The 13,924-nt window shown below is 35.1% G+C and overlaps 1 protein-coding gene across 1 annotated transcript; it reads left to right on the forward strand.

The window, feature by feature from the left end:
- Positions 1-6,210: 6,210 nt before the first annotated feature.
- LOC141652444 (uncharacterized) lies at positions 6,211-13,924 on the forward strand. Its single transcript, XM_074459913.1, has 6 exons — positions 6,211-6,371; positions 12,265-12,469; positions 12,846-12,969; positions 13,055-13,345; positions 13,452-13,556; positions 13,745-13,924. Exons 2-6 carry the CDS (start codon positions 12,465-12,467, stop codon positions 13,922-13,924), a joined length of 705 nt encoding a protein of 234 aa, XP_074316014.1. The 5' UTR covers positions 6,211-6,371; positions 12,265-12,464.

Consider the following 13,924-nt stretch of genomic DNA (forward strand, 5'->3'; position numbering starts at 1 on the left):
TAAATGTTGACAGACCGGTATTAATAAATGGACAACAAACTGTTGTGGATAGACTTATTAATACATGACGACATTAATAACAATTGATAAATAATACACATTTTATACATTTAGAGAACAACCAAAAATAAGAAGATTGGTGGTTGGTGAAACCGAAAAAAAGGAGAAAAAGAGGAAGAAAAATATCTTCCCCTTATTCACTCCATTTGGACGGTTTTTAAGAGAGAAAAAGGGAGATCATTTCTCTCATTCTTTTTGACCTAATTCTCTCATCACATCACACAAAACCCTAAAAATTCATAAGAAATTAGGGATCTATTCTAGCAAAGAAAAGAGGCATTTCTCATAGCATTTTGGGTGCAACGATTAGGAGAATATCGATCTCGATATTGTTCTTAGGCCAAATTGCTAGGACCAAAGGTTGATTCTAATCTACTCCTTTTGTTTATGTAATTTCATTTATGACTCGTATTTTCATAATTATAATTTCGTTATAATCCAAATTTCTTGATGAAGTATACCGATATTTCCCACAATTTAATTAATTTATATAATGCTATTTAATTGTTAAATATGCATTAATAAAATTAATTACATGATTACATGCTACATGTGACATGTTGTGTGTGACAATTGACATTTGACAAAATAAAATGGATTTCCATTTTATGAAATGGACTGAAAATGGTAGGGGTATTAGGGATAGTGGGGTGTTTATTTTAATTATAAAACTAGACACCATCATAACCTACATACTAGACATGCATGCCTAAACACATTGATAAGAGAAATGTGTAAAGTAAAGGACATGCATAGGGTATTTGACTACCCTCTACCCGGCCCCTCTTGGACAACAATAAGAAGTTGTTTTCTTATTTTTGTATCTCATTCATGCAAAAAAAAAAAAAAAAATATATCTCTGCTACTCTTCTTCTCCAAATTGTTGGAAAACCTTAGAAATTGTTCAAGATAAAATCTAATAAAACTCACATATTACTAGTGTAGTAATAATCCTAATATTAGATTTATTTAAGGTAACTAATATTGTTATCTAGTTAGTAATAATATTAGTATTGAGGTATAGTCTTGGTGCAACTAAGAGGTGAGTTCATAATATGGAGCTTGGGTTTTTGGAGGATCATCCTAATCATATTTAAGCTCAAGAACAAATAAGGAAGGTATCCTTATTTGTGCCCAAATATTTCGATCCATATTGTATGTAAGAAATATCATTTTCTCCTTATTTTTGTTCCTTTTGTTTTGCATGCAACTAGATCCACAAGATATAAATTAAGAGTAATTTATAAAATCTATTAAATAAGTTTAATAAGGGTTTAAGGAACTTGCATCTTTCACTCTTATGGAGTGGACCCGGACATATGGGGTGAACCTGTGAGCTATCCCTTCGGATGTCTGGCGCCATGGAGAGCAGGGGGAGACCCAGGTACAGGAGCGACAGCAGGAGGAGGCACAGCTGGAGCCGGCACATCTGGTGGCGAGGTGGTGATGCAGAGATGGTGGAGAATCGAGGTGGTGACCTCGAGTGATTATTTCTTGTTGTTGTTGTCCGGTAGACTTATGATACTTGTTTTTTTTGTTTCATTATACTTTGGATTTATTTTGGGTTTGTAACTGGCCATAAGGCCGTATTTTGTCAGATTTTTTCTAAACTCGTAATGTAGGTGGATGATGTCGGGGTGAAACCCTAGAGTTTGGCTATGATTTCTTAACTTAATGTTGCATTGAAGGGTGACCTGACCTGCAGATACTCGATCGAGTGCCCTCTACTCGATCGAGTATGTGCTGTGGATGACCTGGGCAGTGAACTTACCTCTAGGTACTCGATCGAGTTGTAGATACCTGTATCTGTCGATATTGAAATTTATAAAGAAACCGTCAGCCACCCGATGACGATAGGACACATGTATTCTCAAATGACATGCTCGTGATACAGATACGTCACATGGATGTTAAACAAGGTTACGTCGAAGGTTTCTGGTAATTTAAATTGTTATTTAAATTGACATTTTGAAATAAATGGTTATTTGTTTGTTTACATTTTGGTTTTGAAAATTTATGAAATAAAAGTTTTTATTTCATTTATTTAAGATTTGGTGATTTTTGAAATAAATGTAATTTATTGCATTCGATTTGAATGTAACTCGAGTCGGGAGTTTTTATTTACGATTTATCGTTATAAATTGTTTTTTAAAAGCTTTTATTTGATTTTTGGTTTTAAAAATCAAGTTTTTTTTATTTTGATTTTCTTGGTTTAAAAAGGTCAAATGTGATTTTTGTGACGGTTTTTATTTATCGTTTTATTTAATTGGAAGTTTCGAGTTTTTAAAGTGGTTTTTAAACTCGTTTTCAATGCATTTTGTGAAGCGCTTTTTGACGCGATTTAGGCCAAGTTTTGGTACGAGTTTCGAGGCAACCTTTGATCCAATCCCTTCCCCTATGGTCCCAAGTTCGAGCCCCATCAATAGCAGCCCAAACCCTTCCCTTTTCCTCTCTAAACCCACGCTCAAACCAGCCCGCACACCAATCCCGTGCTCTGTTTTTCGAGCCCAAACCAACACGGATCCCCTTCCAATTCCACTCTTATTTGACCCAAATCCTTGCCCTTACCCAGACCCTTACCTAGCCCAAATATCAAGTCTCAACCATAGTCCATAACACGTCCTAAACCAAGCTCAAACGAGCCACAATCAGACCCGCAAACAAGCAGCCCGTAACCCCTTCCCGTACTCTGTTTTTCGAACTCTTTGAAGCTCTTTCTTGAGCTCCAAGCACTTTCCTAGCCTTGCCCATCAAGTAAGAGATTCCCTATATCTCTATACTTACCATTGCCAGCCAAAAAGATTGAAAAAACAGAGAGAAATCATTGTATAAGATAAGTTACCAAAACCGAGTTTTTGCAACTTTCCTAATCTTCAACCCGTCTTTGAACCCTAATACCTAGCTATATAAGCTTCGTTTGCCTCATTCGAAAGGGGGGACACAAAATTGAGATATCAGAGATCATAAAGAACATAAGCCATAGCCTCAAGAATCGATAAAAACTCAAGAAAGATCTTCATCTTCTTCCTTGAGCACGAACCCATAAAGTAGAGCACACCCCGTGTACCCTTCGAAAATTGCCTCGAAACCACCTCAAATCTCGATTACAATTCACCAAATTTTGCATACATAATATAGGTAGTGCCATTGATTTATTCATGTCATCTTGCAATAGTATAGGTAACGTTTTGAGCATTAATTTGCTCAATTCTATACCCTTGCTCGTGTTTTTGTCAGCTCTTGTTCATCGTTGTTTTTAATCGTCTTAAAAGCAATTTACGTCTGATTTTTTGCCAAAGTTGAAAATTTTGCTCTTCAAGGATTCCAAAACATCTTTCGGTCGTTGAGTATTGAAGTCGTGGTGATCGTTTGAAAATCGCTGCGCAAGTTTGGGAATACACGTGAAACGTGTTTGTTTATTTCAAAATTGAATTTCGATTGTTAATTTGAAAACCGTCGTAGACGTAACAAGAAGCTTGCATCCGAGATACATGTAAGCCTAGGGTGCCAAAAATTACTCCTTTATTTTTTTAATGTTATCTATTTTCATTAATTATTATTAATTATCGCTTTTTATATTTATCGTATTAATTATGTTTAATTTACGGTAATTATTTTATTGTTGATAATTATGAAGGATAACGGGATTATTATTGTTGTTGAATACCGATGGATGGCCTCTTAATTGTGTGGATTAACTTATGTTAGGAATTAGACGATTTATATTGTTATATGAATTGTTTTCACATGATTATAGTTAATTATGCTAGATTTATTCGAATATTTAAATCTATGTTTGATTTAATGTTCGTGTTTTAAATCTAAAATTATAACATGCTTTTTATGTTTAATTAGTATGTTTATAATTAAAATTTGCATCTTTATATTGTTTTGTTAATTTATGATTAATTGGATTAAATAATGAAATTGTTTAATTTTAATTCGTATGTTAACACGATTTATGAGATGTGTGCATGAACATGAGGTTTGTTTGTCTAAATTAGATTATGCATGTTTGTATGATTTAATTTGGTTGCTTGTTCACATGTTAGTTTAATTAATTAGGTTTAATTAATTAGAATTGTATGAAATCGCATGAATTAGAATTGTTTGTGTCGATTTATTTGTCTCACATGTATGCCGTGTGTTTATCTCGTGTGTCACGACATTCTAGGCTAAGAATTAGTCTAATTTATGTATGATTTGCATGATTCACATGATTAGATAAGCATGTTTAGATTTAATTGTTTTAGTTATGATTTAATTGAAACCGCTACCATGTTTGTTCGATTATCGTCATGTTTGTTTGTTAGGTTGATTTGTGTCACGTATGGTGCCTTATGGCATGTTTCCCCATGCTGTTTTAAGGTCTAAGTTTAGTCCTTTTTTTTGCTTCAATCGTATGCCTTTGTTTGTGAAACAATTGTTTTATTTGGATGCATGTTTGCTTCTTTTCATTTGCATATGATTATGTTATCACATGTCACTTGTTTGCAACTCGACTTAACTTAGAATAGGTCATGTATGCACCCATGGTAGGCCAAGAAGGCCGTGTGTTTGGTTCGGCCAAGAGGCCCTTTGTTTCGTCGATTGGTATTTGTTAATGCCTTGTTTGCTTACGATTTTTATTGCAATTGTTCTTGTGATCTAACCCATGTTGTTTGCAGCGCCGCTTGAGTAAGATGTTTCTTTCTCTCCTCTTTGTGTGTTTACTTATGTTGGAATAGCTTAATGAACACACATGTTTAAATAACTTGACGAAGTTATGTGCATTTAAACCATTAGAATTGATTGTCACATGTTAGGGTTTAATATGATTTGGATGCATACGAGAAATACTAGTTTAATTAAATTGGCCATTGTTTGACATTAGTAGAGGCCGTTTTTTACAACTGGTGGGGTTGGGTGTTTGAACGAGCTTCCCAACACGTAATTTCACACGAATCCTTTTTCTCTAAGACGGTTTCCAAATTTTCTTAAATTTGGTGGCGACTCTTTGTGTTTGAAAAACCCCCATGGATACATCAAATTCCCACATCCATATTTTGCCGACTTTGCTGGGGATTAGTGTAACTTGAAAAGTTAAACGATGGCCAATAAATTGAATTAATATTTGTTGGCTTTATTTTATCATGCATAAACCCAATTGAGACTTTAGGTTCGGGCAATCTCCCTCTTGGGTCCATTTCAAGGTAAAGAGATGACGTCCATTATGCCCGGTTTAAGTACCAAGGTGGTCCCCACTGAATCTTCGAGTACATGTTCTACCATATGTTACGGGTTTATGGGGGGCTTGGCTTATTAGCTGAAGTGGGATCATTGGCATAAACCCAATTTAGAAGACCGACCGAGACTTAGTTGAGTCTAGGATTCATGCATTCATGCTCGTATGCGAATGACTACTTGCTATGTGATTCCCGTGTCAAGTCTTTTGTTTTTCTTTTTTTTTTTTTTCTTGAAAATCACGTTTTTTTTTAAAAAATAAGAAAGCCATTTGATTTTCGAAATTTGAGTCGTGTTCAACCCATTTTTTTCGAAAAATAGTCCATGTTTTCAAACCCGAACTTTCGAACTTACCTCTTTTGAAAAAAGAATGCTCTAAAGTCAGAACGCTGCTGAATTAGGATTAGAATTTTGACCAAAATAAGCCTTTTATAGCCGGCATGCTGCCCATTTAGAAGCTCATTTTTAATTCAATCCTCCTCGATTTCGAAATTCAAATGATCTATGTTCCAAACCTAACTCGAACCACTACAAGAAATAGCTTTCATACCTACGGAAATTTTCCTACGGATTAAAAAGATGGTCGGTAATTCTACATTCCTACGGCTACTTCCGACAGCCAGGTTAATCTGTCGGCATCACCGACGGTTTTAGAATGTTACCGACAGATATTTGTCAACATTAATGGAGGGAAAACATGAAAAAGTTGGCGCAAAACTCATCCGACAATGGCCGACCGATTGAGTCGTCGGAATGAAAACATTCCTACGGTGGGCTGTAGGTTCCTACGGTAATATGGTCCACTTTGAATTACTGTTCCGACGGAATACCCTTAGAAAGTAATAATTTCTGTAGGCCCATATAAATTTAGTAAAAAAACCTTAAGTAATTTAGTCAATTAGATATTAGATATAATTTTATACTATACCTATTCTGCAAAAACCACTCGACTACCAATTGCATCAACCTGCTCGTCGTCGCTCGCCACAACTCGTCGTCGCTCGCCCCAACTCGCCGTCTCCCACCACGTCGCCTCTGCTTTACCCGGTGCCATACTTCATCCTCCTCTATTATTTCCTTTAACTCTGGTAATAAATTTAAGCCCTAACCATTCTTTTGCTAATTTATTGATATTTTTCATTTGAAATTGAATTGTTTATGTGATTGTGTGATGAGTTTGTGTGTGATTTCTTATTGTTGATTAAATATGACCATGTAATGCTTTCTCTGTTTGGATGTATAATAATTGATGGAACTGTCGTAGTAATGGACCGGGTACACTTCAAATTCTAATTTTGCTGTTAATATGATCCCTTTGGTCTATTTCACAATTTAACCAGCTAGCCTACTTTGACCCTTCAATGGTATTCCTGATAGTCAGCCTCCTTGATTAATGAATGTGAGATTAGTAAACCCTTTGAAAGTGTGGTTGAAATGTAAGTGGCTATTTGAGACGGACATAATTAGGAGTCTAGGATGTTACTAGAGTGAAGGTGCATCTTCTTAATACTCCAAAGCTCCATAATTCGTATCCAAGTTCAAATTTTAGCAAATTGTTATGGCTGGACAGAAAAATTGTTTTTAGTTGGCCAAAATTGTGCTTTCTAAGGTTATGCACATACCCATAAATCTGAATGAGAAGTAAACTAATGAACTTGTGAGTAGGTTCCTCCAGTGAGCTTAAAGTGTTCCTGAATTTGAATGGAAAATGAGTTGTGTAGAAATTGTTTCATCATCACCTATCTTTTTTTCACAAATTAAGATCCATTCATAAAAGTTAAGAAAACAAGAATTCAGATTCTCAGAAGGTTAACGATAAAAGTTTGTAGATGTTTGACAAAGGTCAAACAAACCAAAGCGTCTTGCTTGTGACGAGCTAATCCCGTCACAAGCTTGTGACCTGTCACAAAAAGAGAGAGGGGACAAGGTGAGGCACCCCCCATGTGCTTCCCCACTCACCTCTCATGGGTATTTTGTGAGAGGAAATGGTATCCGTCACAAGCTTATGACGGATATCGCCGTCACAAATGAGATTTTGTGCAAACTAAAACAGAGATGATGATGATGAATAGGATTAAGAAAATTAAGATGATGATGATTAGGATTAAGAAAACTAACATGATTATGATTAGGATTAGGATTAGGATTAAGAAAATTAAGAGTTTACAGGAAGAAGAGAGAAAGAACAATGAAGAAAAACAACAGGAAAAGTGAAATTAACACGAAAAAAATTGAGAAAGAACAAAGAAGAAGAAGGGAATGAGCAATAAATAAACGATATAATAGATAACCGGGATTAAGAGGTAAATAAAGTGGACAAGTGCAATTAGAGAAGGGAGTAGGATAGTTCGGATTATAGTTAGTTAAAGCATGGTTTGGAGTGGTATACGAAGGGCATCCATAATATAGATTATTCTCATTAATTAATCTTTCTAAAAAATCAGAGGGAGTAATGAATAAAGATTCTATTTGTTTGATCGTGAGAGTCAGACGCAAAGTAGTTTTAGTTAACAAATAAAGAGTAAAACACACTCCTTTGAAAAGGATACGTCTAACTGATGTAGTTAGCCTTTTTTATATGTAGTTTATTGAGTGTATGTATAGTACCTGTTTCAACTATCACCATCTTTATTTAAGAGAGTATTAATTTAAGACCTCTTGCAATCTTCTTTTATTTAATCTTTATTTTAATCGGATTTGAGAGCCATCGTAAGTTAAGACTGTCTTCAACGGAAATTGATGTAAAAAGGGTGCAGATTGTTTAAAAGAAAAACAAAATTAAAAAACACACAGAATATTTCTCAAGAAAAAACTAAGCTACCAGAAAGACATGATCACATGAATCAATAAATAATTAATCATGCTAGGAACAAAGAGAGCAAAGAAAATCCAGTAATAGCTAATTAAATTTATGCATTTGTGGACTTAGTTTTTGCTTTTATTGTGGATCTATTTTTGATACCCTGTCTTCATGCTGGCTTACATATATCGTAGAAGGTTCACTTAGCCAATTCTATTCTATAATCATACATTTAATTTTGACTTTATGAAATTTGCTTAGATTTGGTAGAGTTGATTTAGTTTGTATGATTATTTATGTAGATTAATAATGAAGAGATCAAATCGAGAATGGATGTATGAAAGGTTGGATGAGAGTAAATGGCCTAGGATTGAGTTTATAAATGGAGTTCGTGAATTCATACAACACGCTAAGAGTCAACAAGATTTTCAATTGGAAAAAAAACTAAGGTGTCCATGTTCGAAGTGTAAGAAATTGAAATATTTAAATGAATATGAAGTAAAAACGCATCTTTAAGGCAAAGGTTTTTGTCCACATTATTATGATTGGACTAGTCACGGTGAAGAGTTCACCCAAAATGAGGGAGAATCTAGTGCATTTGACAACACATATAGGGAAATGGTGGTCGATGCTTTAGGTTCTAATGTGTTAGATATGTTAGAGGAACCTCCTATCGAAGATGAAGAGTCTCCAAATTCCCAGTCGAAGTTATTTTTTGACATGCTACATGCCGCTGTAGAACCGTTTTACGAGGGGAGCAAAGTTTCCTTGTTGCAAGCGGCTGCAAGAATGATAACTTTAAAATGTGAGTTCAATTTAGCTCATAGATGCGTGGATGGGTTTGCATCGATGATTGAGGATGTTATCCCAGAGAATAATTCTATGATGAGAACATTTTACAACACGAAAAAGATTCTTAAGGGTTTAGAACTTCCTCATCAAAAGATTGACGCATGCCCTGAAGGACATATGCTTTTCTGGAAGGAGGATGCACTACTTGAGAAGTGTAGCAAGTGCTCCTTAGATAGGTACGAAAAAAATTCAAAGGGGAAGCGAGTGGCACATAATGTCTTAACTTATTTCCCGCTTACACCTAGGTTACAAAGGCTTTACGCAACAAAACACGTTGCAGCTCAAATGAGATGGCATAAGGAGAACCCCCGTGTTAGTGGGACAATGGCTCATCCAAGTGACAGTGATGCGTGGAAAATTTTTGATTCAACCTATTCTGATTTTGCTAGTGATCCTCGTAATGTTCGTCTAGGTCTTTGCACTGACGGTTTCAAACCATTTGGCCAGTTTGGGAAATCATACTCATGTTGGTCGGTAATGGTAACGCCGTATAACCTACCGCCTTGGTTGTGTTTGAAGAAGCAATTTATTTTTTTATCATTGGTTGTTCCTGGTCCTAATAATCCCAAAAAAAACATAGATGTTTACATGCAACCTTTGGTGGAGGAGTTGAAACAATTGTGGGAGATTGGTGTACTCACATACGATGTCTCCAAGAAACAAAATTTTTATCTAAAAGCAGCCCTTATTTGGACCATCAATGACTTTCCAGCATATGGCATGTTGTCCGGCTGGTCCACTGTTGGACACCATGCATGTCCTTATTGTATGGAGAAAACTAAATCCTTTTATCTTCCATTTGGGAAGAAAGAGAGTTGGTTTGATTGTCATAGACAATTCTTATCAACGGATCATCATTTTCGAAATAACAAGAATGCTTTCTTAAGGGATACAATCGAAAAGGATCTTGCACCTCCAATATTATCGGGACAAGAAGTATGGGAGCGGGTATCAAACTTTCCAACGGTGATCAGTGGTACTCCGGAAGAGTTTAAGGAATTGAAAAAATTGAAAAATGGTTGGTCAAAAAGAAGTATCTTTTGGGAGCTTCCTTATTGGAAATCATTACTTATTAGACACAACTTGGATGTTATGCATATTGAGAAGAATTTCTTTGAGATGTTGATTAACACGGTGATGGATGTGAAAAAAGAAAACAAAAGACACCATAACTTCAAGAAAAGACTTGCGTCTTTTTTGTCATCGTCCGAAATTACATATCCGTAAGAGCGGGGATGTGCCCAAGGCTCCTTTCACTCTTGACAAATCTCAAAAGAAAGAGTTGTGTGAATGGGTGTCCAATTTAAAGTTCCCAGATGGGTATGCATCTAAGTGAGTAGGTGTGTGGACCTAAAAGAACTTAAGCTTCATGGAATGAAAAGCCACGATTGTCATGTATTTATGGAGCGTCTCTTACCCGTTGCTTTTAAACGACTACTTCCGACAAATGTGTGGAATTCAATAACTGAGATTAGTCAGTTTTTTAGGGATTTGTGTGCTTCAACTATTAAAACAAATGATATGACTCGTCTAGAGAAAAACATTGCGGAGATCATATGCAAATTAGAAATGATTTTCCCCCCTTCTTTTTTCAACTCCATGGAACATTTACCGGTTCATTTACCATATGAAGCAAAAGTTGGTGGACCCGTTCAGTATAGGTGGATGTACCCTTTTGAGAGGTAAATATTTTAATTACATTTCATGATAAGTTAAGTTAACTATGAAAAACATTCATTATAATCTTAGTAATTGTGTAGGTTTCTAAACCACTTGAAGCGTAAAGTTGGTAATAAAACTCGTGTTGAGGGTTCTATATGCAATGCTTATTTAACGGAAGAGATATCGAACTTTTGTTCTATCTACTTTGAAGAGCATATAGACACAAAAACAAAAGATCTTGATCTTGGCTCGAAAGAACAAGCCGATTCAATTTTACCCGAGATTTTCCAACAAGACGCGAAGGGTACCCCTAGTTCAAAGGGTAAAAAAAGGTACTTGGATGACAATGAATATGACCGTGCTCACATTTATGTTCTAACCAATTGTGAAGACGTATTAGAAGAGTTTGCACAGTAAGATCATCTTTCTTAAATAATATCACATAAGTTTAGGAAGCATAAATTATTGTGTATATATAAAAAAAAGTTACATGTTTTAATTTCAGGAAATTCGAGGATTTTATTATTAAACAACATCCTCAACTTTCCTCAAATGATGTTTGGAGTAAATTCGATGTAGAATTTCCAATGTGGTTTAAAGATCAAGTAAGCGCTAGAGTTGAACAACATTTAATATATTATTACTACTCACATAACTTTATTTTTTAATTAACTCATTCATTTATCATAGGTGATTGGTTTGAATAATGACAATGATTTGCTACAAGCTTTAGCAATGGGTCCATCTAAACAGGTTCAATCATGGACACGTTATTCAATTAATGGGTTTAATTTTCACACATTCACTTATGGAAAACATAAAACTTCAATGAACTACGGGGTATGTGTTAGTTCTGATGAAGATAATGACTACTATGGTATCTTACAAGAAGTCATTGAGTTAAGTTATGCTGGAAGTCGAGAGATATATAAGGCTATCTGGTTCAAATGTGATTGGATGGATAACTCAAGTAGAGGTATGCAAGTGCATGAGAAATATAAACTCGTCGAAGTTAATCATACTAGGAAATATCAAAAATATGAACCATTTATCTTGGCTCATCAAGCTCAACAAATTTATTTCTCATCTTATCCAAACTCCAAAAAGAATGATCCATGGTGGGCCGTGTTTAAGACCAAGGCCAGAACACACATTGATACCCCTGTCGATTCAGTTGTTTTTCAAGAAGACTTGGTCACAGAACATTCCATTTTGTCAGTGATTAATGAAGATGAATTAGGTTATGGTGGCACTAAAGAGGAGGAGGAGGAGGAGGAGGAGGAGGAGGAGGAGGAGGAGGAGGAGGAGGAGGAGGATGATTTAATTTTGGATGAAAATGAAGAGAATGAGAATGAAGATGATGAAGAAGAAGAGGAAGAGGAAGAGGAAGAGGAAGAGGAAGGAGGAGAATATAATGACGATGATGATGATGATGATATTGAAAATGAAAAATGAACACGATGATAATTACTGAGATATAATTTTATATTTGCACAATTTATTTTTCTTTTTTTTTTATATTTATATTATGGACATGTCTATTTATCTTTACATTTTGATGTAATATTTTACTAGTTCGTTATACTAAGTTCTTATGTTTCAAATCATTTACTTTCTGTAATTGACATTCTAACTTTTTTGTTTTATCTAATATTTTTTTCTATTAGTTTAGTAGTTAATTATGCCAGGGGGGAGAAAAGGAGGTCGAAAAAGAAGTCGTTCGAGCATACCAAGTGGAGAAACTACTCCTTAAATCGAAGACAACGAGGTGTCTACTCAAGTATCTGTAAAGGGAAAGAAAAACTTTAAGAAGACAACAGCCCCGAGGACTCAAGATGGGAAAATCATTTTATCTTCCGAGGATAATATGTGGTAAGTATGTTTATAAAGTTACTCCATATATAGTGACATGAAGACACACACTTAGCTCATCTTTTCCCTGTGAAATTTGAATCACTTAGCTCGTGTTTTCCCTGTGAAATTTGAAGTGTGAACTGTGAATCAATACTTTTTGTTCTGAATAATACCATCTGCTTTATATATTAAACTCATTGCATAATTCTTTTAAAATCTTCAATTCCCATATTAGCTTTAGTAGTAATGATAATTGCAGTAACTAAAGGTTGTGTTATTAGTACTAGTTTGAACTTTTGGTGTTCACTTGCACTGTATGTCACATAAATTACATAAAGGCTGTGTTATTAGTGGTAAATGGACCATCTTATGCAGTATGGATTTTGCGTTTTAGGTTTGGTCATCCGGATGTTTCACAAGAAGTTGCGACTACAATAAGGACTCACTTCACCGTTTTTTGCCCAACTTGGAGAAAGACTCCTGAAGAGGTCTGTGTACACTGGTGGAATGTCTTCAAGGTAAAAATATTTTTAGTTTTGTTACAGAACTACCTTTAATAAAATTATAGTTTTTTACTTGTTCAATTTTTTTATATCCTTGTAGGATAAGGTTGTTTACGAATCGGACCCGGAGGCCGATGTTAAGAGGGCTTTTTTTGATAAAGTAAAAGATCGTCTTCGGGATATACTCCATGATGTGAACACTGATGATGAGAAGCCCGATTGGATGCCAGCGACCTCTTTTGCCCAACTAAAAGCTTATAGAAATAGTGATGCTTTTAAAAAGATGTCCGAAAGCGGAAAAGCTAATCGGGCAAAGCACGCGGTTGATGGCAAAATTCCAGGAACTCATAACATGGGTTCTATTTCTAGTATTGAGCTAGCAGAGCGAATGGTAAACAAATCAAATCTATATTTCTTTTGTTATTTTCACAATATGAAACAAATAGAATATTTACATATTTTATATACTTAATTGTCTATAAAATTTGATTTAACAGATTAGAGAAGATAAAGAAGGGAAAAAACCAACTGCTTTTGAATTATTCATTCAAGTTCATACCCACAATGGTGTGCTCACTGATGAGAAGGCCGCAAAAACAAAGGTGAGAATAATATACTAGCATCAGCCTTTATTTTTATTCTAACATTAGGTTAAATATTTTAATTCTTATTGTGTTTGTTTTTTTATTGTAGAAAAAATTTGAATCTCGGAAGCGAATCATTAGAAATTGTAGAAGAAGATTTTGATGAAGATGAACTTTTCGCTGAAATTGTGGGCGGCTATAAAAAGGGGCATTTGTATGGCCTCGGTAGTGCTGCTGATATGTATATCAAGAGGCCGTCTACTTATTCAACACCCGGATCTACCGCTACTTTTTATGTTGGTACTGGGATACTTAGTAGGGTGCAAGCGGAGAATGCACAGCTTAAAGAAGAAAATCAAAAGTTAAAGGTGGAGACTCAAGCGTGA

The sequence above is a fragment of the Silene latifolia genome, chromosome 1 (assembly GCF_048544455.1).
Source record: "Silene latifolia isolate original U9 population chromosome 1, ASM4854445v1, whole genome shotgun sequence".
Classification (NCBI taxonomy): domain Eukaryota; kingdom Viridiplantae; phylum Streptophyta; class Magnoliopsida; order Caryophyllales; family Caryophyllaceae; genus Silene; species Silene latifolia.